This window comes from Bombina bombina, chromosome 6, assembly GCF_027579735.1.
Source record: "Bombina bombina isolate aBomBom1 chromosome 6, aBomBom1.pri, whole genome shotgun sequence".
In the NCBI taxonomy this organism is placed as follows: Eukaryota; Metazoa; Chordata; class Amphibia; order Anura; family Bombinatoridae; genus Bombina; species Bombina bombina.
In genome coordinates this window covers 728,758,616-728,784,453 of record NC_069504.1, presented here as the reverse complement: position 1 = coordinate 728,784,453, position 25,838 = coordinate 728,758,616, and the positions used below count along the sequence as shown (strand labels likewise).

Below are 25,838 nucleotides of genomic sequence, written 5' to 3'. Positions count from 1 at the left end.
AAGATCTCCCTACCTTGAGCCGTGTTCACCCAGCCGGTCACCGATGGACCAAAAGAGGACATCCGGAGGGGCAGAAGTCTTCATCCTATCCGGGCAGAAGAGGACATCTGGACCGGCAGACATTTTCATCCAAGCGGCATCTTCTATCTTCATCCATCCGACAAGGAGCGGCTCCATCTTTAAGACCTCCGGCGCGGAACATCCTCCTTCCCCGATGACTACACGACGAATGAAGGTTCCTTTAAGTGACGTCATCCAAGATGGCGTCCCTCGAATTCCGATTGGCTGATAGGATTCTATCAGCCAATCGGAATTAAGGTAGGGAAAATCTGATTGGCTGATTGAATCAGCCAATTAGATTGAGCTTGCATTCTATTGGCTGATCGGAACAGACAATAGAATGCGAGCTGAATCTGATTGGCTGATTGGATCAGCCAATTGGATTGAACTTGAATCTGATTGGCTGATTCAATCATAAAATTCTTGTAATCTTTTTTTATTTTTTGGAATTTAGTGTTTGTTTGTTTTTTTGTAATTTAGTTTAGTTTATTTAATTGTAGGTAATTGTAGGTAATTTATTTAATTTATTTAATGATAGTGTAGTGTTAGGTTTAATTGTAACTTAGGTTAGGGTTTATTTTACAGGTAATTTTGTAATTATTTTAACTAGGTAGTTATTAAATAGTAAATAACTATTTAATAGCTATTGTACCTAGTTAAAATAAATACAAAGTTGCCTGTAAAATAAATATAAATCCTAAAATAGCTACAATATAATTATTTGTCATATTGTAGCTATATTATGGTTTATTTTACAGGTAAGTATTTAGTTTTAAAAAGGAATACTTTAGTTAATGAGAGTTAGTTTATTTTGTTAGATTAAAATTATATTTAATTTAGGGGGGCGTTAGGGTTAGGGTTAGACAGCTTTAGGGGTTAATACATTTATTAGAGTTGCGGCAAGGTCTGGTCAGCAGATTAGGGGTTAATACTTGAAGTTAGGTGTCGGCAATGTTAGGGAGGGCAGATTAGGGGTTAATACTATTTATTATAGGGTTTGCGAGGCGGGAGTGCGGCGGTTTAGGGGTTAATACATTTATTATAGTAGCGGCGAGGTCCGGTCGGCAGATTAGGGGTTAATAAGTGTAGGTAAGGTAGCTGCGACATGGGGGGGCAGATTAGGAGTTAATAAATATAATATAGGGGTCGGCGGTGTTAGGGGCAGCAGATTAGGGGTTCATAGGGATAATGTAGGTTGCGGCGGTGTCCGGAGCGGCAGATTAGGGGTTAATAATATAATGCAGGTGTCAGCGATAGCGATGGCGGCAAATTAGGCATTAATAAGTGTAAGGTTAGGGGTGTTTAGACTCAGGATACATGTAAGGGTTTTAGGTGCAGACTTAGAAACTGTTTCCCCATAGGAAACAATGGGGCTGCGTTAGGAGCTGAACGCTGCTTTTTTGCAGGTGTTTTTTTTCAGCCCAAACTGCCCCATTGTTTCCTATGGGGGAATCGTGCACGAGCACGTTTTTCAAGCTAGCCGCTACCGTAAGCAACGCTGGTATTGAGGGTTGAAGTGGCTGAAAATATGCCTTTACGCTCCCTTTTTGGAGCCTAACGCAGCCCTTCAGAGAACTCTAAATACCAGCGTTGTTTAGAAGCAGCGCTAGAAAAAAAAGACGCGTAGCTAACGCACCCCTTTGGCCGCAAAACTCTAAATCTAGGTGACAGTTTGTGTATCGGTGACATAAATAGTTGGAGCTAAATTATGCTAATTATGTGGGTTTAGTCAAGTGGGTGGAACTTTAGGACAGGGGGTGTGGTAAACGTTTTCATGCAGGTAATTGATAGCAACAAAGTGTCCCTGGAAATTTTTTTCAAATGTTGGCAATTATGAAAATGCATGCTTTCAATCAAACACACTAATATACAAGGGTGCAATCAAACACACACACACAAGGGTGCACAAGCCTTATGTAATATCCCTTGATATACAAAACATGTAAATGGTTTTCATAGGTAAAACTGACTTTTCTCTTGGAGTACATTATAATACTCCTCTATATTTGCATGAATTATGAATTATATTGATTTGCTGGATTTCTTTGTTTAGTAAGCATGGAAATAAACACAACTCAAGCCTCATGGACAGGTATTGTAAAAAAAAAACCTTTTGTTGTGTTTATTTTCATGTAATCTTTAAACAATAAGCTTGAGAGCCTTCAAACTGGTTACAGATGAATTTACAAGTGACTGCGCTCAAAAATAATAAAGGGATATTAAAGGACCACTGTAAGATAAATTTTACTTTTTTTGTTTACTTTTTTTAAACCTTTTTAAACATATTTCCCATAGCATGTCTTTTTCGATTCCTTACCTTACAGCTGTGATCCGTTTTCTAAAAAATATTTCTTTCCAAACCCACTCCGTGGGTAGCAGATGCTTCTAGCCAATCGGTTTTGCAAACCGCAGTTTAAAGATGGCAACCGTATTTTCAATTGCGCATGCGTCATTATCTATGTCAGTAATTTCCAGACCGGCTCCTGCACAGACCCGCTCTTTCGATCTCCCCTATGATGATCTCGCATAGGGATTTATTGATTTTTTAACAGGTTCTGCGTAGAAAGTCTGGATAGACTATCGCATCGATTGATATTTAAATTGCGCATGCGTTCTTCCATACAATGTCAATTAAATTGTGGCGTGAGTAACTCAGAATGCGCATGCGCTACTTGGTGATTGATTTTTGTGCATGCTATTGACTAAATAATTATATGCAAAAGAGGAGCAAACTATTGGTTAGTGTTGCATACACGTAGGGGCTAAAAAAAGGGCTGGATGACATGACGTTTTACACTAAAAATAAAAATTGTATTTAAACGTTACTGAGGCATCGTTTTGACAAAATTTTAGGTTTGTATGTTTTATGTTATGCAAGTAATTTGAAAAATGTGTGTTTAGATTAAAAAAAAAGTTAAAAGTTTGTAATCCTTTAAACAGTAAATTAAAGCTAGATTAAAATGGGACATGAAACCAAGTTGTTTTCTTTCATGATTCAGATAGAGCGTTCAATTTGAAACAACTATCCACTTCGCATCATTTGTTGAAATAGCAGCAATGCACTACTGGGAGCTATCTGAACACATAAATGGTCAGATTATAAATTGCACACTATTTAGCATTTTGCTCAAGCATAAACTTTGATAGAAGCAAACTTTTTCTGCGTCGGGTAACGCACATGTTACAAGTTAAAAATGAAAAGTTTGGCGTAAACAATACCTCATGCACACTAACCGAAGGACTTTGCAACTTTTTTAACGTATTTTCCCCATAGAAGTCAATAGAGAACGCAGAAGAAAAAAACCTAACACCTATCCTGCCCTAAGGAGTTATTCATATTTTAAATTCCAATGGTCTTATGTATATACCTATACCTGTATATACCTATACCTGTATATACCTATACCTGTATATACCTATACCTGTATATCTATTCCTATAGATATATAGGTATAGATATCTATTTTACATTAGCATTATCACATATTTTCATATATATATATTTATTTATTTATATATATATATATATATATATATATACATATACATATTTAATAATAAAAAATATTTTTTTGTATGTAAAAACAAAATGTATGCTTACCTGAAAAACTAAATTCTTTCTGAATGATGATGGTCCATAGTCCTCCATAACATATGTGATATATTTCCCGCCACTAGGAGGAGGTCAAGAACCCATACAAGAGCTTAAAATCCCTCCCACCTCCCATCTGTATTTAGTTCAATGTATAGCCAAGCAGAATATAGAAAACATATAGATAGGAAAGAAAAAGCATGGTCTTTAGAGGTGTCATTAAAACTGTTGCCCAAAATTGAAAAGGACGGGGCCTATGGACCATCATCATTCCAAAAGAAAATAATTTATCAGGTAAGCATATATTTTATTTCGTAAAATGATGATGGTCCATAGTCCTCCATAACATATGGGATTAATACTGAAGCATGTTACGGAAAGGGTGGGAGTTCCTATTTAGCTGACACTGCGGTCTGAAGGACTTTCCTGCCACAAACTGCTTGCTTAGAAGCAAAAACATCAAAACGATAACATTTGGAAAAAGTATGCAGAGAAGACCATGTTGCAGCTTTGCAAATCTGCTCCAAAGATACATCATTTTAAAAAAATTACTAAATTGCAACTAATCTTGTAGAATGAGCTGTGATACGCTTAGGAGGAGACCACCAAGTAAGCCTTGTAAATTATTTGTTTGAACCAAGAGGCCAGCGCTACCTTAGTAGCCTTCTGCCCCTCAAGAGTCCCAGAGTAGTATAAACAAACCAGAAGATTGTCTGAATTCTTTAGTAGCTTGTAGATAGTACTTCAAAGTGCTGACCACATTAATATTATGTAAGATTCACTCATTAGAGTTAGTAGGATCTGGACTAGGGATGGGCGAATGTTTCGCAACATTCGAAAAACGGCACGAATTTTAACACATTCGTTCGTTCGAATCAAATTTTGAATGTTTACATCACATTCTAACATTCGATTTTCAAATGTTCGGTTTCGAATTTTACGATTACATTCGAAAATATTCTTTTCGAAAAATTCGAATTTAGATTGTAATAGTATTTCTAATGCTTTTTCTTTAAATGTAATATTCGAATTATGCAATATTCGAATTCGAAAAATTCGAATTTAGATTGTAATAGTATTTCTAATGCTTTTTCTTTAAATATAATATTCGAATTATGCAATACGTGTATTCGAATTCGAAAAATTCGAATTTAGATTGTAATAGTATTTCTAATGCTTTTTCTTTAAATGTAATATTCGAATTATGCAATATTCGAATTCGAAAAATTCGAATTTATATTCGAATTCGAAAAATTCGAATTTATATGTTTGTAATAGTATTTCTAATGCTTTCTTTAAATGTAATATTCGAATTATGCAATATTCTATATGGAAACATTCGAAATTATATATTTGTATCTATTATGTATCAATTTACTAGATTCCCGCCCTACCACATGAACTACTGAACTTCTGAATAGTATTTGTTAAATAGAATGTTAAATTCGAAATTTCGAATGTGGACATTTGATATAATTATAAACATTCGAATTCGAAAGTGACATTCGAAAACTGTAAATAACATTTGATTTTAAAATTTTTAAGAATATTCGTTCTTTTTGACATTCAGATTTAGAATTCGAATTTCGGTAATAACATTCGTTCTACATTCGAAATTCGAAAATTTACACATTCACCCATCCCTAATCTGGACACAAAGAAGGAACAACAATCTCCTGATTTATATTTTCCAAAGTAACTACCATAGGAAGAAATTCATATTAAGTATGAAGTACAGCCTTATCCTTGTGAATAATTTAAAAAACTAACGCCTAGATTTAGAGTTTGGCGGTAGCCGTCAAAACCAGCATTAGAGGCTCCTAACGCTGGTTTTTACTGCCCGCTGGTATTTGGAGTCAGTCAAGAAAGGGTCTAACGCTCACTTTGCAGCCGCGACTTTTCCATACCGCAGATCCCCTTACGTCAATTGCGTATCCTATCTTTTCAATGGGATCTTTCTAACGCCGGTATTTATTGTCGTGGCTGAAGTGAGCGTTAGAAATCTAACGACAAAACTCCAGCCGCAGAAAAAAGTCAGGAGTTAAGAGCTTTCTGGGCTAACGCCAGTTCATAAAGCTCTTAACTACTGTGCTCTAAAGTACACTAACACCCATAAACTACCTATGTACCCCTAAACCGAGGCCCCCCACATCGCCGCCACTCTATTAAAAATTTTTAACCCCTAATCTGCCGACCGCACACCGCTGCCACCTACGTTATCCCTATGTACCCCTAATCTGCTGCCCCTAATACCGCCGACACCTACATAATATTTATTAACCCCTAATCTGCCACCCCCAACGTCGCCTCCACCTACCTACACTTATTAACCCCTAATCTGCCGACCGGACCTCACCGCTACTATAATAAATGTATTAACCCCTAATCCGCCTCACTCCCGCCTCAATAACCCTATAATAAATAGTATTAACCCCTAATCTTCCCTCCCTAACATCGCCTCCACCTAACTTCAAGCATTAACCCCTAATCTGCCGACCGGACCTCACCGCTACTCTAATAAATTTTTTAACCCCTAAAGCTAATTCTAACCCTAACCCTAACACCCCCCTAAGTTAAATATAATTTAAATCTAACTAAATAAATTAACTCTTATTAAATAAATTATTCCTATTTAAAGCTAAATACTTACCTGTAAAATAAACCCTAATATAGCTAACATATAAATTATAATTATATTGTAGCTATTTTAGGATTAATATTTATTTTACAGGCAACTTTGTAATTATTTTAACCAGGTACAATAGCTATTAAATAGTTAAGAACTATTTAATAGCTACCTAGTTAAAATAATTACAAAATTACCTGTAAAATAAACCCTAACCTAAGTTACAATTAAGCCTAACACTACACTATCAATAAATAAATTAAATAAACTACCTACAATTATCTACAATTAAACCTAACACTACACTATCAATAAATTAATTAAATACAATACCTACAAATAAATACAATGAAATAAACTAACTAAAGTACAAAAAATAAAAAAGAACTAAGTTACAAAAAATAAAAAAATATTTACAAACATTAGAAAAATATTTAAAATAGAAAAGGGGGCGGCAGATTAGGGGTTAATAAGTATAATGTAGGTGGCGGCAGTGTAGGGGGCAGCAGATTAGTGGTGTTTAGACTCGGGGTACATGTTAGGGTGTTAGGTGTAAACATAACTTTTATTCTCCCATAGGAATCAATGGGATATCGGGCAGCAGCGAGCATGAGCTTTCGCTGCTTTCAGACTCCCATTGATTCCTATGGCATACGCCGCCTCCAGGGAGGCGGATTGAAAACCAGGTACGCTGGGCCGGAATAGTGGCGAGCGTACCTGGTAGAATTTTGATAACTAGCAAAAGTAGTCAGATAGTGCCGAATTTGCATTCGGAACATCTGTAGTGACGTAAGCATCGATCTGCGTCGGACTGAGACCGGCGGATTGTATGTTACGTCACAAAATTCTGCTTTTGCCGAACTGTAGTCTTTGATAAATAAGGCGAATCAGGCTTGCCACAAATACTCTGCAAAATTCCAGCGTATTTGCGGTTGACGGCTTGATAAATAGGGGCCATAGTGTTAGGCATAGATTCAGTAGGAACAGATTCACTGGATTCCACAGTGTGCAAAAAAACAATTCTCACACTGTAACAGAACATTAAATAATAGTTTGACAGTGAGCACAGAAAATGGTAGAGGACCCTCTACACTAAGTAAGTGATTTCCCTAACACACACACTATAGAAGGGAATACCTAGGCCCTAAGGTAACTTTCCTCAGAAAGTGACTCTAAGGGACCCCCTGTCATCTCCTGCATGTGTACTCACCCCCTCCAGTGACAGGATCACCCTTATGAACAGGATTCTTTTGCAGAACACTGAACTGGAACTCTTAAAGGGACAGTCAGCCCAAAAATTACTGTTACTTATTTAGATTAGTTAATTATCGATCTTTACAGCAAACTGTAGCCCAATTTTTATCTAAATAAACTTTGGCAGAAAATACACTTACTAGATCTCATCTGGCCATTTTGAAATGGCTGTTACATAAAGTCAGAAAAGCCCTGAGAGGGGTCTCTGTACTCAAAAGAATGCACTTGAGTAGCACTTCTGTAACCCTTTAATTAGAAAACATCAACCTTGGAAGGCAAACATAGAGTAAGAGTTTGTTGGATTAAAACTTAACTTTTATTATATATAATAATCTCTATAAAATAAAATATAGGTATGTGTGCATGGTGAGATTAAAATAACAAGAAGACTAGATTTTGCATCACTAGCTATTAATTTAAGAATATATGTATGTGTACGCAATGATTAGAGGAAGATTCTAATATTGTGAATGCACTCCCAACTCGGGGAGGAAAGCTTATCTTTATCTTGTGTTAAAAATTGTTGCTATATTTGTCGTATGTTTGATGACAATTGGTGGTGGTCATGTGTTCTGTCCCACTATTCAAACTAGTGAAAAGTTGGTACATTCAGGTCCAGATATATGCTGGTGCACTATTGTGCCTTTGTATAGTTGGTGGGTAAAAAGGTGTACCCAAATCGACCCTATCTAAATATTGCACCAGTGCTTGAATATACTTATAACTAGATCGGTTGGTATTTGCACATGAGTTTGATCTAATGTGTCATATATTGGTGGTGTTCTTGTACTAGAACACTTATTAAGCTACAGATTATTTTTAAGTCTGGCACATTGATTTATCACCTATTAGGTTTTGGAATAGTTATGCAGTTTTTATACAGTGGGTTCTCATCACTCGCATGAAGCTTAGGTCTAATTTTGGGTACTGCTGGGTTATAACACTTTTATCGTAGGTATATATGCATTTTATTGCAATGCAAATGGTTATTATTAGATAGGTTAGAACACTATAATTAAATACCGCTTCGATTGGTGATGTTCCAGAATTGAACACCATAAGGTGTTGAAGTTTTAATTTCACACAGTTAGTGTTAATATTTAGTTGTCATGTTTACTCAATGCATAAATCCGGATACTAAATATTTAGATTTTATAATCTTTCAGGCGCTTAGTCTGCTTGTATCACAGTTCGTAGTTATTACAGTGGAAATAAATCTGTGGGTGTACTGTGTTTTTTGTGAAAGGACCTAGTCTTATACTTGATTCCTATACTGGTCACACTTGTTGTGACACTCAGTTATACATCCACTAATATCAGTTATTGGAAACTAGGTTCATTGGTGGTTGAATCCTGTATCAAATGTGTTCGTCTCACCCTCTACTGTGTACGTGATTGATATTGAGTGTATATTTCTCTGTACACAGGAGGATCCCAAAGGCTGACACCATATCAATATTGTGTCAAGTTATGCTGTATCTGTGACTGAGCTACACTTGCTCGATAATGTTGGATTGGATGTCCATAAATTGTTTCTATTATGTATTGACTTATATCGTTATATCTTTTGATTATATCACTATCTAATCAGACAAGTTTGAATATGTCCACTTATTTGTAAACGATATAGTGATCCTTCTGCAATCCACAGTAACTTCACTGTGACATACTGTACTTGGTTTATGTATTGTTATATTTATTATCCCACTGTAGAGTTTTATAAATATACTCGTGTTCGCTTGTATATAAAGATTGTAATAGTCCAATTAATATCAACAGTGACAATCTTAAGTCAGATTACGCTGTGTCTATATATGAATGTACTGGCTAAGTAATGCCCGGCTGAATATCAATAAATTAACTTCATTATGCATTAGCTTATATCATTAAATTTATCAGCTATACCACTGCTACATTTTATTAGTATATAAATATGTCCACTTGTTTATACAATATAGCGATCAATATTACACTCCACAATATTATCTTTAGCCTCAATTGAAGAGGTAACGTATCAATGCAAGTTACTCAAAATCTATGAGTGAGCGGCTACATTTGCCAAGCATACTGCTTAGCTAGACGCCATTGTAGCCGTTACACTATTAGTAAAGTAACATATGTTGTTTTGCGCTATTAAGGATTGATACTAGGTCAACAGTATTTGGTATACCGGTACACTTTTATACTAAATTCTTGGGTAAATTAATTTGCAACACTAGTCTACTTGCATATTAAAAATAACTAATCGGGTAATAAGGAATACCCTTCCATATATTTGTGTAGTGCTATTGCTACCCACTCTGCTTTTTGTAACATTTTGAAATGGCTGCCTGACCTCTCCTTTTCTGACGTCTCCCAAAAGCTTCCACTACAGGATCCTTTCCTTTCACCCCTGCACGCTTCTGTGTCTCCCTTCATTCAGTTCAGTGAGACACTCATATGGCACCCCCTCACACTAACTATCTCCCCTCACTTCACTATCTCCCTCATTCATCCCCACAGCCGCAATTTCAGCTCTCTAGCTGTTCGTACCCGGCACTCACTGCCTCTCATCCATGCTGTGCGCTGTGTGTTACAGAGAATGAGAGGCAGTGAGTGCCGGGCAGGGGGCGATGTGATGTGGGTCTGTGCGTGTAACAGCGATAACCGGGTCTACAAGCTGTTCCTGCCCGGCACTCACTGCCTCTCATTCTCTGTAATAGTGTATCAGTGAAACATCATACAACTGCTGTATGTTAGAAGCAGGTTTTATATGATAGTTAGATTGTATCAGCTTAACAGCCAAGAGGTTAAAAATGAAGGCTCTGTAAGGATCATATTAAATAGTAAAACACAATAACTTCAATAGGTCTTCCTTTCAGCAGAACGTTCTGTCTGCACAATCTCTTCCTGTTTTCTCTTGTGTTCTTGTGTTTTGTGCGTGTGTAAGGATGGGATGCAGAACGACTTTTACTCTGCACAGTGATTACAGTGAAAGACAGCTCCTGCTGCTCGTAAGTGTGTGGGTGTGTTTGATAATTCCGTTATACTTATAGAAACTCAAAAATAATAGATAAGAACATGTAGAAATACTGATATAATCTGGCTCCATTAGCAATATGCTCACTGATGCTAGGTAATACTGAGTTTCTATGTGTTGGAAACTCAGTATCACCTAGCATCAATGAGCATATTGCTAATGGAGCCAGATTATATCAGTATTTCTACATTTTCTTATCTATTATTTTTGAGTTTCTATCAGTATAACGGAATTATCAAACACACCCACACACTTTCACTGTAATCACTGTGCAGAGTAAAAGTCATTCTGCATCCCATCCTTACACAAGCACAAAACACAAGAATACAAGAGAAAACAGGAAGAGATTGTGCAGACAGAACGTTCTGCTGAAAGGAAGTCTTATTGAAGTTATTGTGTTTTACTATTTAATATGATTCTTACAGAGCCTTCATTTTTAACCTCTTGGATGTTAAGCTGATAAAATCTAACTATCAAATAAAACCTGCTTCTAACATACAGTAGTTGTATGATGTTTCACTGATACACTATTACAGAGAATGAGAGGCAGTGAGTGCCGGGCAAGAACAGCTTGTAGACCCGCTTATCGCTGTTACACGCACAGACCCACATCACATCGCCCCCTGCCCGGCACTCACTGCCTCTCATTCTCTGTAACACACAGCGCACAGCATGGATGAGAGGCAGTGAGTGCCGGGTACGAACAGCTAGAGAGCTGAAATTGCGGCTGTGGGGATGAATGAGGGAAATAGTGAAGTGAGGGGAGATATTTAGTGTGAGGGGGGTGCCATATGAGTGTCTCACTGAACTGAATGAAGGGAGACAAAGGAGCGCGCAGGGGCGAAAGGAAAGGATCCTGTAGTGGAAGCTTTTGGGAGATATCAGAGAAGGAGGGGTCAGGCGGCCATTTCAAAGCGACAAGATGAGATCTAGTAAGTGTATTTTCTGCCAAAGTTTATTTAGATGAAAATTGGGCTACAGTTTGCTGTAAAGATCGTTAATTAACTAATCTAAATAAGTAACAGTAATTTTTGGGTTGACTGTCCCTTTAAGGCATGTTTCCTTCCCAACTACAGCTCCTGAGTGAGGAAGAAAAGACTGTGAATATGAGGGGGCGGGGCTACTGCCCAGTGCCTCAGAGATGCTTTCAAAGTGAATTTTTTTACTGAAATAAAGTTTGTTAAAAAAACACACTATAAAACATGCCCACAAACATAAAAAACTGCCCCCCCCCCAAAGCTAACTGGATTGCCTCTCAGCGGTTTTCTTAAAGGTCCATACACCCATTTTACAAAGTTGGTGAAAAGGTAGTCCCTGTGCTGCCAAAGGGTCCAAAAGGGGTGTCAATAATCCTAGAGTACCCTCTAGACTGATATAGTTCAATAAATAACTTAATATGAGGAAAAATGTGTCAGTGGGAGGACAGGCCCCTGGTTATGCTGTACCTGTGCCAGAGTACCTACAAAGAGCCTCTGGGCTGTATGTGTCTGTGGTAAGTTCCTTACCTGAAGTAGTACCACTCCACTGGCTTACCAGGCATGTAGCTGCAGCAGTATCCAGTAGAGAGCCCATCCAGTGCTGGTACGGGTACTGAGGAAGATATCTTAAGGAAATACCTGTATCCCACAGGGGGAGGCTAAGGACAAGTCCCTGTGATGCCTGAGGGTAGTTATGGCTGAAATCCAATAGGGAAATACCGTACACATAACAGGGTATTCCTATGTCTCTGTATCATTTAGCTGCTGTTAATGATCTCTACTATCTTCTTTGTGAATGATAAGTACCAGGGATTAAGGGTCTGAGCTCCAAAATATAAATCCATAAACAATACATTTTAACACCTCTTTTCTCAACCCTCTTCTGAGAGGCCAAGAACAGAACTGAATAGAGATGGGAGGGATTTTTTAAGCTCTTGTATAGGTTATTGGCCTCCTCCTAGTGGCGGTATATGTATCCCATTTGAAATGGATCATCATCATTTTACGAAAGAAATATGCGTATTGCGCTTCACATTTTGCACCTTAAGTCTTACGCAGTGTCAGGTTAACACACATGAATAATTGCAAACCTCAATGCATATTATTTAAATATGAAATATTAAGAAATATTAATAATTAAAAATGATTATACATACTGTAAAAAAAAAAAAAAGAAATAATCCACAGAATATATTTTTTTTACATTATGTACAGGTAGAAAACCAGACTGCTTGGGACTGTAAAATGTTTGGATTTCGGAATAGTTTGGATATTGGAATATGGCATCTTTAAAATGGGACAGTTTGGAGAGGGAATGGAACCAAGTGTAAATAACAATAATGTCATGAAGGCAATATTTACATGTCATTATATATCTTATACATGCAACCTAAAGGTAATTCTATATAATTTGAATGCTTGTGTATACATTGCACCATCAGAAAATACTGTACTGTAATTAAATAGATTAGCATGTAATATAAATTAGCATTCACATTTTAGAACACACAAATCAAATCCAAGACACAGGCAGAGAAGACGTAAAGGAGGGGAATAAAAGTAATTTTTGATATTTTAAAAAAATATTAATTAAAAAGTTTGGATTTCCGAAAATAAGTTTGGATTTTGGAATACTGGATTTGGGGATTTGTACCTGTATAATAATTTGTAATAATTTATTAATTAAGGTTAGCAAATCTTCACGTGCACTAACCGGACACCATGTTAGACCTAAAGCGCAAAACATGAAGAGCAATATGCACATTTTACATTCCTATGTTCTTCACATAGATTTATTTTTATTATTATTAAATATATTTCTATATATTTCTGATAATGATAATGTAAAATAGATATCTATACCTTTATATATTCAAAGATATAGCTATATTTAGAAATACATTTATTTCCAACTAGGCGATAAGCCTGCCCAGAAGCCAGTCTTTTTAAAAGAAAACTACAACCTGAAAAAAACAAAAATTACAAAAAATAAAAAATGTAAAATTACAGGAAAAAATAAACAAAGTTATCCAAAATAAAAAAATTAAACCTAAACTAATACCCCTATAAAAAAAAAAAAAAACCCAAAATAAAAACAGCCCCTAATTTAATACTAAGCTACCAATAGTCCTTAAAAGGGCTTTTGTAGGGCATTGCTCTAAGTTTAACAGCTCTATTACATTTAAAAAAACAGAAAAACCCCACCCAACAAACCTCCCCAAAAAAAAAACTAACATTAAAAAACCTAAACTACCCATTGCCCCTAAAGTGGCATTTGTATGGTCATTGCCCTTAAAAGGGCAATCAGATCTTTTCTAGCCAATTAAATCCCTAATCTTAAAAGAAAAAAAAATCCTAACACTAAGCTCCAAATAGGTTCTCACCGTTCCTAAAGTCCGGCTGAGAAGGTCTTCTTCCAGGCGGCTCCATCATCTTCTATCTTTATCCGGAGCGAAAAGGGCGCGGAGCAGAGGTGCGGAGCTGTGTATTCTCAGCACCGTTCCTAAAGTCCGGCTGAGAAGGTCTTCTTCCAGGCGGCTCCATCATCTTCTATCTTCATCCGGAGCGAAAAGGGCGCGGAGCAGAGGTGCGGAGCTGTGTATCCTCAGCAGCAGTCCTCAATGGTGGGGCAGAGCGGAGGTGCGGAGCTGTCTTTCCCGATGTGTAGATCCTCAGCGGTGGTCCTCAACAGTGGCGGCGGCAGTCCTCGGTGGCATAGAGGCTCCTCTTTATCCGATGTCTGTCGTACAGTAAGGTGCAAGGTACTGCAATCAATTTGGGGTACCTTGCATTCCTATTGGCTGGAATTTTTAATCAGGCAATAGGATTAGAGCTACTGAAATCCTATTGGCTGTTCAGATCAGCCAATAAGATTTCAGTAGCTCTCATCCTATTGGCTGATTTCAAAATGTCAGCCAATAGGAATGCAAGGTACCCCAATAAATATGGGGTACCTTGCATTCAATCTTCAGTGTGCGATGGAGGATCGCATGAAAAAGAGCCTCCAGGCCAATGTGGACCGCCACTGCTGAGGACCGCCACCATTGAGGACCGTCGCTGAGGATCCACGCATCGGGGAAACCAGCTCCGCACCTCTGCTCTACACCGCCTTCGCTCCGAAAGAAGATAGAAGATGATGAAGCTGCCTAAAAGAAGACCTTCTCTGCCGGACTTTAGGAACAGTGAGTACCTATTTGGGGTTTAGTTTTAGGATTTATTTTATTTTTGGGGGGTGTGTTTTATTTTTAAGATTAGGGTTTTAATGGGCTGGAAAAGAGCTGATTGACCTTTTAAGGGCAGTAAAAGAGCTGAATGCCATTTTAAGGACAATGCCCATACAAATGCCCCTTTTTAGTGTTAGTTTTTTTTTTTGGGGGGGGGGTTTGGTGGGTGGGGGGGTTTACTGATTTTACTGTTTACTGATTTAGTAATTTTTAAATGTTAAAGAGCTGTTTAATTTAGGGCAATGCCCTACAAAAGGCCCTTTTAAGGGTTATAGGTAGTGGGGGGGTGTTTTTATTTTGGGGGGGATTTTTTATTTTTATAGAGATTAGGTTTAATTTTTTTATTTTTGATAATTTTGTTTATTTTTTTCTGTAATTTTAGAGTTTTTTATTTTTTGTAATTTTACATTATTTTTTTGTAATTTAATGTTAGGTTTTATTTAAGTGTAACTTAGTATTGGGGTTAATTTAGGGGGTGTTAGGTTAGGGGGCTTAGTAATTAAATTAGTTATTTGCGTTGTGGTGGGGTTGGTGGTTTAGGAGTTAATAGCTTAATTAGGTTTATTGCGATGTTGGGGTTTGGCGGGTTAATTACTTTATTATTTTGCGATGTGGGGGTTTGCGGTTTAGGTGTTTGTTAATACTTCGTGCGGGAGGTTAGACTTCTTTTGTTATTCTTTGTGCGGGCGGTTATGTGTTTTTTATTTATTTCTTAAGTGCTTTCTTGATATTTCGTGTGGTTCATTTTTTTTTAGGCTTCAGGTTTCTCTAAGCTGCATCCAGGTGGATTCCGAAAATGGCAGGGTGATTAAAGAATCCACCATTTTCAGAATCATTCTTTTGGCTGCTTCGCATTCCTTTAAGGATGTGTGCGCAACTGGTGACACCGACGGACGCGCTACAAATGCGATTATAGTATAGATAAATTAGATTATCCTGTACTTGAATGTAAAACACATAAATACATACCTACATATATGTATATATGTAATACAGCCCATTGCAGTCAAATATCTTGTCATATAACATATGCCTTTGAGCCCTTCTAAAAAAATAATAATATGTATTTAGCAGATATTGTTTATATGTTGTGTTTAGTGTAACTTAATTTAACGCACTACCCTTTACACAATGGTTTCAGTCACACTAAATCCATGAGCGTAAAATGTGATGAGCCAATGGTAAGAGCCTCATATGTGCAACCACCAATCAGCAACTAGCTACCAGTAGTGCATTGCTGCTTCTGAGAATACCTGGGTATGCTTTTCAACATAGGATATCAATATTATTTAAAAAATTAGATTCAAAACAACAATTAGCCTGTGAATAAAATCTAAATGTATTTTTTAAAATTATATCAGTTGCTTAAATATTGTAGAAATAAGTGTAAAGTTTTAGTTTCTATATATTAAACTAAATGTTGAAACATTGCAAACAATGGCAGCGTAAAATGTTAAAGTAACTATATAGAGCTAGATTAACCACCCATTACAATTAATACTCCAAAAATTAACCAGAGATCAGATCAGAATTTTAAAAATGTCCCCAAAGTTTCTTAAAATAAAAAAATTGTAGCATTTTAATTTAATAAAATAATAACTGCACAAAGCAGTTATATAAGGGGATAAATTGAGCAGTTCTGGGGTATTAGAAAAAAAAGGCACTGAAAAGTGCCTTTACATTGTGGTCTATAGGGACTGTGTTATTCCTAGAAATATATATGCATATCCTTATATATTTATGTGTTAATATGTGTATATACACATAAAAATATACTGTATGTATATATTCATATAAAATATATATTTACACTTTGGTGCCCATCGCTGCGTGACATGCCCCCTTCACTGCGCTAGGTTCTCAACCGTGTCTCGCGGCATGAGAATGAGGCTCCCATTGGAGCCTATGGAAGAGCACTCTTGTGAGCGCAAAGCTTCTCTGCAATGCGAGCGCAAGGTCGGTTCACATTGTGCTGAACCTGTAATAGCAGCGCACATTTGCGTGCAACTGTTTTACTGAGTGGAGAGCAAATATCACGCTTGTGAAAGTGTAATTTTGAGCTCCACTTGTAATCTAGCCCTTAATAGGGTTTAAGATCCTTTTAACTTTGTTAAAATTCACACAGTCATTGTTTGCACATAATCTGTAACTAATTATCCACAGCAATAGAGATTTGATAAAGGAAACCTGTTTCAACATGGAGGCACCCATTACTCAAGAGAACAGGAAAGTCTACAACTTTCAGAGATGGGGCCTATGTATCAAGCTGTCTACTTAGCTGCATTCGCCGGCCCAATACGCTCGCCTAAGCTCGCCTACCATCGCCGCCGCGGATTTGAATACGCTCTCCAAAGTTATCAAAAAAGCTGTCAAGAAGCCGCGCACAAAGTACGGAGCGATGAGCAGTGGACTGTTGTTAACTAACAGTCATCGATCTCGCTGCTCATCGGCTTCTTCGCAGCTTTTTTGATAGCCTGTCACTAAGCACCCACACTAAACTACACTGTTTTACCCCCTAAACCGCCACTCCTGGAGCCCCCCGCACCTAAATAAAGTTATTACCCCCTAAACCGCCGCTCCTGGACCCGTCGCAACCATAATAAATGTATTAACCCCTAAACCGCTGCTCCCGGACCCCGCCGCCACCTACATCATACCTATTAACCCCTATCCTGCCCCCCACTACACCGCCACCACCTATATTCCAGTTATTAAACCCTATCCTGCGGATCCCTGACCCCGCCGTAAATAAATAATTGTTTAACCCCTAAACAGCCGGAGCCCACCGCCACCTATATTAAAGTTTTTAACCCCTATCCTGCCCCCACTACACAGCCGCAATCTACATTAAACTCATTAACCCCTAAACCGCCACTCCCGGACCCCGCCGCCACCTATATTAAACTTATTAACCCCTAAACCTAAGTCTAACACTAACACCCCCTAACTTTAATATTATTTTAATAAATCTAAATAAAACTTACTATTATTAACTAAATTATTCCTATTTAAAACTAAATACTTACCTGTAAAATAAACCCTAAGATAGCTATAATATAACTAATAATTATATTGTAGCTATTTTAGGATTTATATTTATTTTACAGGCAACTTTGTATTTATTTTAACTAGGTACAATAGTTATTAAATAGTTATTAACTATTTAATATCTACCTAGTTAAAATAATTACAAAATTACCTGTAAAATAAATCCTAACCTAAGTTACAATTAAACCTAACACTACACTATCATTAAATAAATTAAATAAATTACCTACAATGACCTAAGATTAAATACAATTAAAAAAACACTAAATTACAGAAAATTAAAAAATATTACAAGAACTTTAAACTAATTACACCTAATCTTAGCCCCCTAATAAAATAATAAAGCCCCCCCAAAATAAAAAAATGCCCTACCCTATTCTAAATTACCAAGTAACCAGCCCTTAAAAGGGCTTTTTGCGGGGCATTGCCCCAAAGTAATCAGCTCTTTTACCTGTAAAAAAAAATACAACCCCCCAACATTAAAACCCACCACCCACATACCCCTACTCTAACCCACCCTAACACTAACCCCCTGAAGATCATCCTACCTTGAGCCGTGTTCACCCAGCCGGGCCGAAGTCTTCATCCGATGGGGCAGAAGAGGACATCCAGACCGGCAGAAGTCTTCATCCTATCTGGGCAGAAGAGGACATCCAGACCGGCAGAAGTCTTCATCCTATCCGGGCATCCTTCCTGGCCGACGGACTAACGACGAATGCCTGGTGCTTTAAATGGTGTCATCCAAGATGGTGTCCCTCGAATTCCGATTGGCTGATAGGATTCTATCAGCCAATCGGAATTAAGGTAAAAAAAATATGATTGGCTGATTCAATCAGCCAATCAGATTGAAGTTCAATCCGATTGGCTGATTGGATCAGCCAATCGGATTGAACTTCAATCTGATTGGCTGATTGAATCAGCCAATCGGAATTTTCCTACCTTAATTCCGATTGGCTGATAGAATCCTATCAGCCAATCGGAATTCAAGGGACGCCATCTTAGATGACGCCATTTAAAGCACCAGGCATTCATCGTTAGTCCGTCGGCCAGGAAGGATGCTCCACGCCGGAGGTCTTGAAGATGGAGCCGCTCCTCGTCGGATGGATGAAGATAGAAGATGCCGCTTGGATTAAGATGTCTACCGGTCCGGATATCCTCTTCTGCCCGGATAGGATAAAGACTTTTGCCGGTCTGGATGTCCTCTTCTGCCTCATTGGATGAATACTTCGGCCCGGCTGAGTGAACATGGCTCAAGGTAGGATGATCTTCAGGGGGTTAGTGTTAGGTTTATTTAAGGGGGGTTTGGGTGGGTTAGAGTAGGGGTATGTGGGTGGTGGGTAGTGATGTCGCAAACCTAAAATTTTGCGTTCGCGAACGGCAAACACAAACTTCCGCAAAAGTTTGCGAACCGGGCGAACCGCCATAGACTTCAATAGGCAGATGAATTTTAAAACCCACAGGGACTCTTTCTGGCCACAAAAGTGATGGAAAAGTTGTTTCAAGGGGACTGTGGTATGCCGGAGGGGGATCCATGGCAAACTCCCATGGAAAATTAAATAGTTGATGCAGAGTCTGGTTTTAATCCATAAAGGGCATAAATCACCTAACATTCCTAAATTGTTTGGAATAACGTGCTTTAAAACATCAGGTATGATGTTGTATCGTTCAAGTAGTGTAAGGGTTTTTTTTTTTTTTTAAATGTACACTACTGTTTTAGCAGATATGACTTGCACTGGTGTGACACTGTGCCCTGGCAGGACCTGGAATGTACACGTGTGAGGGAAACTGACTGCTATTATTTCACAGTAAAAAAAGGTTTTGTTTTTTTTTAAAATGTATGTACACTACTGTTTTAGTAGATATGACTTGCACTGGTGTGACACTGTGCCCTGGCAGGACCTGGAGCGCACACGTGTGAGGGAAACTGACTGCTATTATTTCACAATAAAAAAGGTTTTTTTTTTTTAAATGTATGTACACTACTGTTTTAGCAGATATGACTTGCACTGGCGTGAAACTGTGCCCTGGCAGGACCTAGAACGCACACGTGTGAAGGAAACTGACTGCTATTATTTCACAGTAAAAAAAGGTTTTGTTTTTTTTTAAAATGTATGTACACTACTGTTTTAGTAGATATGACTTGCACTGGTGTGACACTGTGCCCTGGCAGGACCTGGAGCGCACACGTGTGAGGGAAACTGACTGCTATTATTTCACAATAAAAAAGGTTTTTTTTTTTTAAATGTACACTACTGTTTTAGCAGATATGACTTGCACTGGTGTCACACTGTGCCCTGGCAGGACCTCAAATGCACACGTGTGAAGGAAAATGACTGCTATTATTTCAAATTAAAAAAAAGTTTTTTGTTTTTTTTAAATGTACACTAGTTACACCAGATATGAGTGGTGGCACTGGGCAAGTGGGCACAGTATACGCTGTGAGCCTGAGCTGGCAGGCAGGCTGCAATTAGATTAAACAGGGAAGAAAAAAAAAAAAGCAGACTGATGTTCTAGCCCTAAAAAGGGCTTTTTGGGGTGCTGTCCTTACAGCAGAGATCAGATGAGTCCTTCAGGACTGTAGTGGACACTGAATACACTAGCCTAGCTATCGATTTCCCTATTAAATCAGCAGCAGCTACACTGTCCCTCCTCTCACTAAGAATGCAGGCTCCGAATGAATCTAAAATGGATGCTGTCCAGGAGGTGGGAGGGTCTGGGAGGTAGTGTCTGCTGCTAATTGGCTGGAATGTGTCTTGTGACTGTGAGCTACAGGGTCAAAGTTTACTCAATGATGACGAATAGGGGGCGGATCGAACATCGCATATGTTCGCCGTCCGCTGCGAACGCAAACATGCTATGTTCGCTGCGAACTATTTGCAGCAGAACTGTTCGCGACATCACTAGTGGTGGGTTTTAATGTTGGGGGGTTGTAATTTTTTTTACAGGTAAAAGAGCAGATTACTTTGGGGTAATGCCCCGGAAAAAAGCCCTTTTAAAGGCTGGTAAAAGAGCTGGTTACTTGGTAATTTAGAATAGGGTAGGGCATTTTTTTATTTTGGGGGGCTTTATTATTTTATTAGGGGGCTTAGATTAAGTGTAATTAGTTTAAAGTTCTTGTAATATTTTTTTATTTTCTGTAATTTAGTGGGGGGAGTTTTTGTACTATAGTTTAGTTTATTTAATTGTATTTAATTTTAGGTCATTGTAGGTAATTTATTTAATTTATTTAATGATAGTGTAGTGTTAGGTTTAATTGTAACTTAGGTTAGGATTTATTTTACAGGTAATTTTGTAATTATTTTAACTAGGTTGCTATTAAATAGTTAATAACTATTTAATAACTATTGTACCTAGATAAAATAAATACAAAGTTGCCTGTAAAATAAAAATAAATCCTAAAATAGCTACAATATAATTATTAGTTATATCGTAGCTATATTAGGTTTTATTTTATAGGTAAGTATTTAGTTTTAAATAGGAATAATTTAGTTAATAATAGTAATTTTTATTTAGATTTATTAAAATAATATTTAAGTTAGGGGGGGTTAGGGTTAGTGTTAGATTTATGTTTAGGGGTTAATAATTTTAATATAGGTGGCGGCAGTATAGGGGGGCAGGATAGGGGTTAATGAGTTTAATTTAGGTGGCAGCGGTATAGGGGGGCAGGATAGGGGTTAATAAGTTTAATATATGTGGTGACGGGGTCCGAGAGCGGTGGTTTAGGGGTTAAACAATTTATTTAGTTGCGGCGGGGTCCGGGATCCGCAGGATAGGGGTTAATTAGTTTATGTAGGGTGGCGGCGGTATAGGGGGCGGCAGATTAGTGGTTAATAGGTATAATGTAGGTGGCGGTGGGGTCCGGCAGCGGCGGTTTAGGATGTAATAAATTTATTTAGTTGCGGCGGTGTAGGGGGGGGCAGATTAGGGGTGTTTAGACTCGGGGTACATGTTAGGATGTTAGGTGCAGACGTTTCCCATGGGAATCAATGGGATATCGGGCAGCAGCGAACATGAGCTTTCGCTATGGTCAGACTCCCATTGATTCCTATGGGATCCGCTGCCTCCAGGGCGGCGGATTGAAATCCAGGTACGCTGGCCCGGAATAGTGGCGAGTGTACCTGGTAGTAGTTTGATAACTACCAAAAGTAGTCAGATTGTGCCGAACTTGCGTTCGGAACATCTGTAGTGACGTAAGCATCGATCTGTGTCGGACTGAGTCCGGCGGATCGTAACTTACGTCACTATATTCTACTTTTGCCGGGCAGTAGGGGTTGATAACTAAGGTGAATCAGCCTCGCCACAAATACGCTGTGGAATTCCAGCGTATTTGCGGTTGACGGCTTGATAAATAGAGGCTATAAAGTACAGAAAAAGAGGACAAAATAAATTATAAAAAATGTGAAGCAAACTTTTTTATTTACTGCACAAAATGTTACATTTGATATCACAATTTCAAAATGTTTAAGCACTGTCATATTCCCGTATATGTAAAGTAATTATAACAGTTTTCTTAACATTTTGAAAAATTCTAAAGTTTCTTTTTTACAGGTTATTGGCGTTAATTCTGTTCTGCGTATCAGCAGAATACACGCTTTATAGGACAATACACAGTGCACTGCTTTCATGTTTAAAAAGAACAATAATATAAGGCATAATGATAATAGAATAAAAATATTATGAAGCTGCGCCATATATAAAGCTTTCCTTGCCATTCCCAATCAAATGCATGTGGCTGTTTGCAGTGTCAGCTTTTGTTTGCTGTGCTGGTTGCTGATATTTCTTGGGTATATATTTTTACAGAGCATATCTGTATAAATCATTAGATCACTAATAGATCACTTGATCACTACACATTCATTTCTAGAGGGTCTAAGGTTGCCAGCTGTCCTAAATAAAAATACTGGACAGTCTATATGTGATTGGACACAAAGTTCTGTGGGGTCACACAACACCCCCCCCCCCCAAAAAAAAACTCTACCTTAGACCCCACTCTTGTTCCTACTATTTATATTTTTTACAACTTGGCAATAATTATATCCCTTGTCTGCCAGTAACATACAATCAATAATTGTACCACTTTGGTTGCCAGTAGAGATTTGAACCCCTTGCTCCCCCCCTTACTTTTGTATGCTCCATATTTGTAATGTATTGGGGCATTGGAGGAATTATGCATTTAACAGTCATGGACTTTAAAAAAAAATGGACATTTAAAGGGACAGTCTAGACCTAATACATAATTTTGATTACTTATTGATAAATACCAGAGAAGAATCCTACAACAGGTCCCACATCTATAAGATCTTTAAGAAGTACATTAATCATTTAAATATTCATCATTTGTTAGCAGCCAAAAATGGCCGCAAAGCTCTGTCCACCTATTGCGTGTATATTTTGGTATGTTAAGTTTCTCCAATCACGATCGACTTGTGAATACGTTTTCCTACTTGCACACGCTGATTTGCGCATGGGAAATATGAAATAACTAACTGAAAATTTTTAAACATGCACTGCTTAAATGACATACAAGAAAACAGCTAACTGGGCAAAATGAAAGCTGTGGGCAGAGCTTGGCGGCCATTTTTGGCTGCGAACAAATGATGATGATTTAAAACTTGCATATACTTCTTACCAGCTTATAGATGTGGAACCCATTGCAAGATGCCTATCTGGTATGTAAGAATAAGTAATAAAGAATAAGTATTGGGTCTAGCCTGTCCCTTTAAGTGTCCTGTATTTTTGAGAAGATTTTACCGGATATCCAACTAAAATACTAAACTGTCGGTTGAATAGTGAGTCACATTAATTATTTCTGTGTTTCCTCTGCCTGTCTCCTCACATTGGTGCATATTCTATTTACCTTTATTGTTTGACAAAATGTTTATAGTTTGATGTGGAACCTGTGATGTTCTTGTCTATGCCCATTTATTGTCTTTTAACCCATTAGAGAAAAACTAGCAGCTTGTGCCTACCTATCAGAAAAAAACATCTTTCAACCTCCCTTCGGTGCTTTATAAAATACTGTTAGTAGTAAACATTCTTCCTGCTATAAAATGACATAAGTCTCAATAGTCCGATGAATAAAATAACTTACCAGCCGCAAATAGACAGAAATGTAACAAGCAGACAACTGTGGAAGATAAATTAGAGGCAATCAGATATACTCAGTGCTGAAACACTAAATGCTAGTCAATAGGGTTTATTCTATTAATGATCTTCTGTGTGTTACTAGTTGTTTATTAAATGTTGTCATAATCTTTTCAACTGGAATACACTATCCCCATAATAAGAATGTCACTTATTTTACTTGAGGAGCCTCAGTTTATAGACCAGAGAAAATGATCCAACCTAATGCCCCAGTATGTTGCTTCAGTGGTTAACTTAAATGGTTTTCCTCTTTCCTTGTTGATTAATTTCCAGCTTTTACACTGGGACTTCATGCCATTCCAAGCAGTTCATATTCAGTGTTTAACTAAGTGAAGTTAAATATTACACTGTGTCCCCCCTTACAGCTGAAGATGGGAAATAGTATTGTCTGCTGCTCTGCATCTGTATCATTGCTGACCTCTCTGGGAGAATCCAATGTTACTTTTTTGGGGTCTTTTACTATAGCATTCCACATATGAAGTTTTTTGCACAGGTGTAATAAAAAGGTTGGACTAGATTATAACTATTAAACACAATTCTACCCAAATATAACACCAGAAACATGTACTTACCACTCAGTAGGCACCATCCTGAAGGTCTCATCTCTGAACAGAATTAAATTAAACAAGAATTAAATTAAACAACTAATGAGAAGTAAGTAAAAAAAGAAAACAAAAAGAGAAGTTTACATTTACTCCTTTGTAACCACAGTCTGATAACATCAGAGATTAGTTAACAAATTTCTCCTTCCTCTGACAGAGCAATGATAGGTTAGTCTGAGAAAGAAAGTGAGAGAGACAGAGAGGGGGAGACAGAGAGAGAGACAGAGAGAGACAGATAGGGAGAGAAAGAAAGGAAACAAAGATAATATGTAAACACTATAAAAAAAGATTGCAGGTTTAGAGAAAACAGCAGTAGATACAGAGATAAAAAAAGGCAGATTTAGTTGAATGTTATAGGAACAGAAAGTCTAACTTGATCTCTCTGTGTGGTCTTGTATGCCTAGAAACATCTCACAGAAATAAAACAATCAGCCTTTAATTTAAATACAATGTAAATAGATGCAGAAAAAAAGGAAGTCATTTACTTTGGGGGTAAAAAAGCAAATTACATATAGGAAACAAAAAAAGGAAGTAAAAATAGTAGCAGAAAAAAATATAATGATATCTATTTGGGAATTCTGAAATAATATTTTTTATAAAAGTATTACTGTCTTACCTCTGTTTCACATTAACCATTTAGTTTCTTGTTACTATGGATCATGATTCAATACAGAGTTAAGAGATGCTTGTTATTGGGTCGCAGATCTCTTCTCCTTCTATGTAACGTTTGAATGTTCATAAACATTATAAAGTCTATGAGAATCAACATGCAAACCTTATATTTCACTACTGTGAACATTAAAAAAAGAGAAATGTAACATTTAAAGAGACATAAAAGTCAACAGGGAGCTTTCATGATTCAGAATTTACTTCTGCTATTAAACTGACTTTGTTCTCTTGGTATCTTGTGTTGAAAACATACATAGGGGGATATTTATCAAAGCGTCAATTTCGGTGCATTCGCCAGCGTCAATACGCTCGCCAGACATCGCTGACGCGGATCCACATACGATGCCCTTATTTATCAAAAAACAAATCAAACACGCCCGCGTCAAGTATGGCGCGATGAACATCGGACTGTTATTAACTAACAGTCATCGATGTTGAGGTTATTCGGGTTTTTCCCAACTTTATTTATACCATTTAATTACTTTCCACGAACAAGCACATTTCTCTAAAGCTAATCTTTTATTGTTCATCTGTTAATGTCCAAGAAATAGCTAGATTTATACCTCAACAAACAATATCTCATAAAAAGTTATTTTTCTATTTATTTGTTGTACAAAAAAAAT

The 25,838-nt window shown here is 37.4% G+C and overlaps 1 protein-coding gene across 3 annotated transcripts in view; it reads right to left on the bottom strand.

Moving 5' to 3' along the window:
- Positions 1–24,750, bottom strand: part of LOC128662237 (adhesion G protein-coupled receptor E1) — a 267,881-nt gene extending 243,131 nt beyond the window's left edge. For 2 of the 3 annotated variants that reach the window (XM_053716059.1, XM_053716061.1), the window contains exons 1-3: positions 24,634–24,750; positions 24,517–24,549; positions 23,892–23,927 (exon numbers count right to left, since the gene is read on the bottom strand). In XM_053716059.1, the coding sequence (XP_053572034.1) occupies positions 23,892–23,927; positions 24,517–24,547 (67 nt within the window). In that variant the 5' untranslated portion in view covers positions 24,548–24,549; positions 24,634–24,750. Of the gene's footprint in view, positions 1–23,891; positions 23,928–24,516; positions 24,578–24,633 lie in introns of those variants that run through there. The other variant, XM_053716060.1, reaches the window with a different exon arrangement.
- Positions 24,751–25,838: the final 1,088 nt, after the last annotated feature.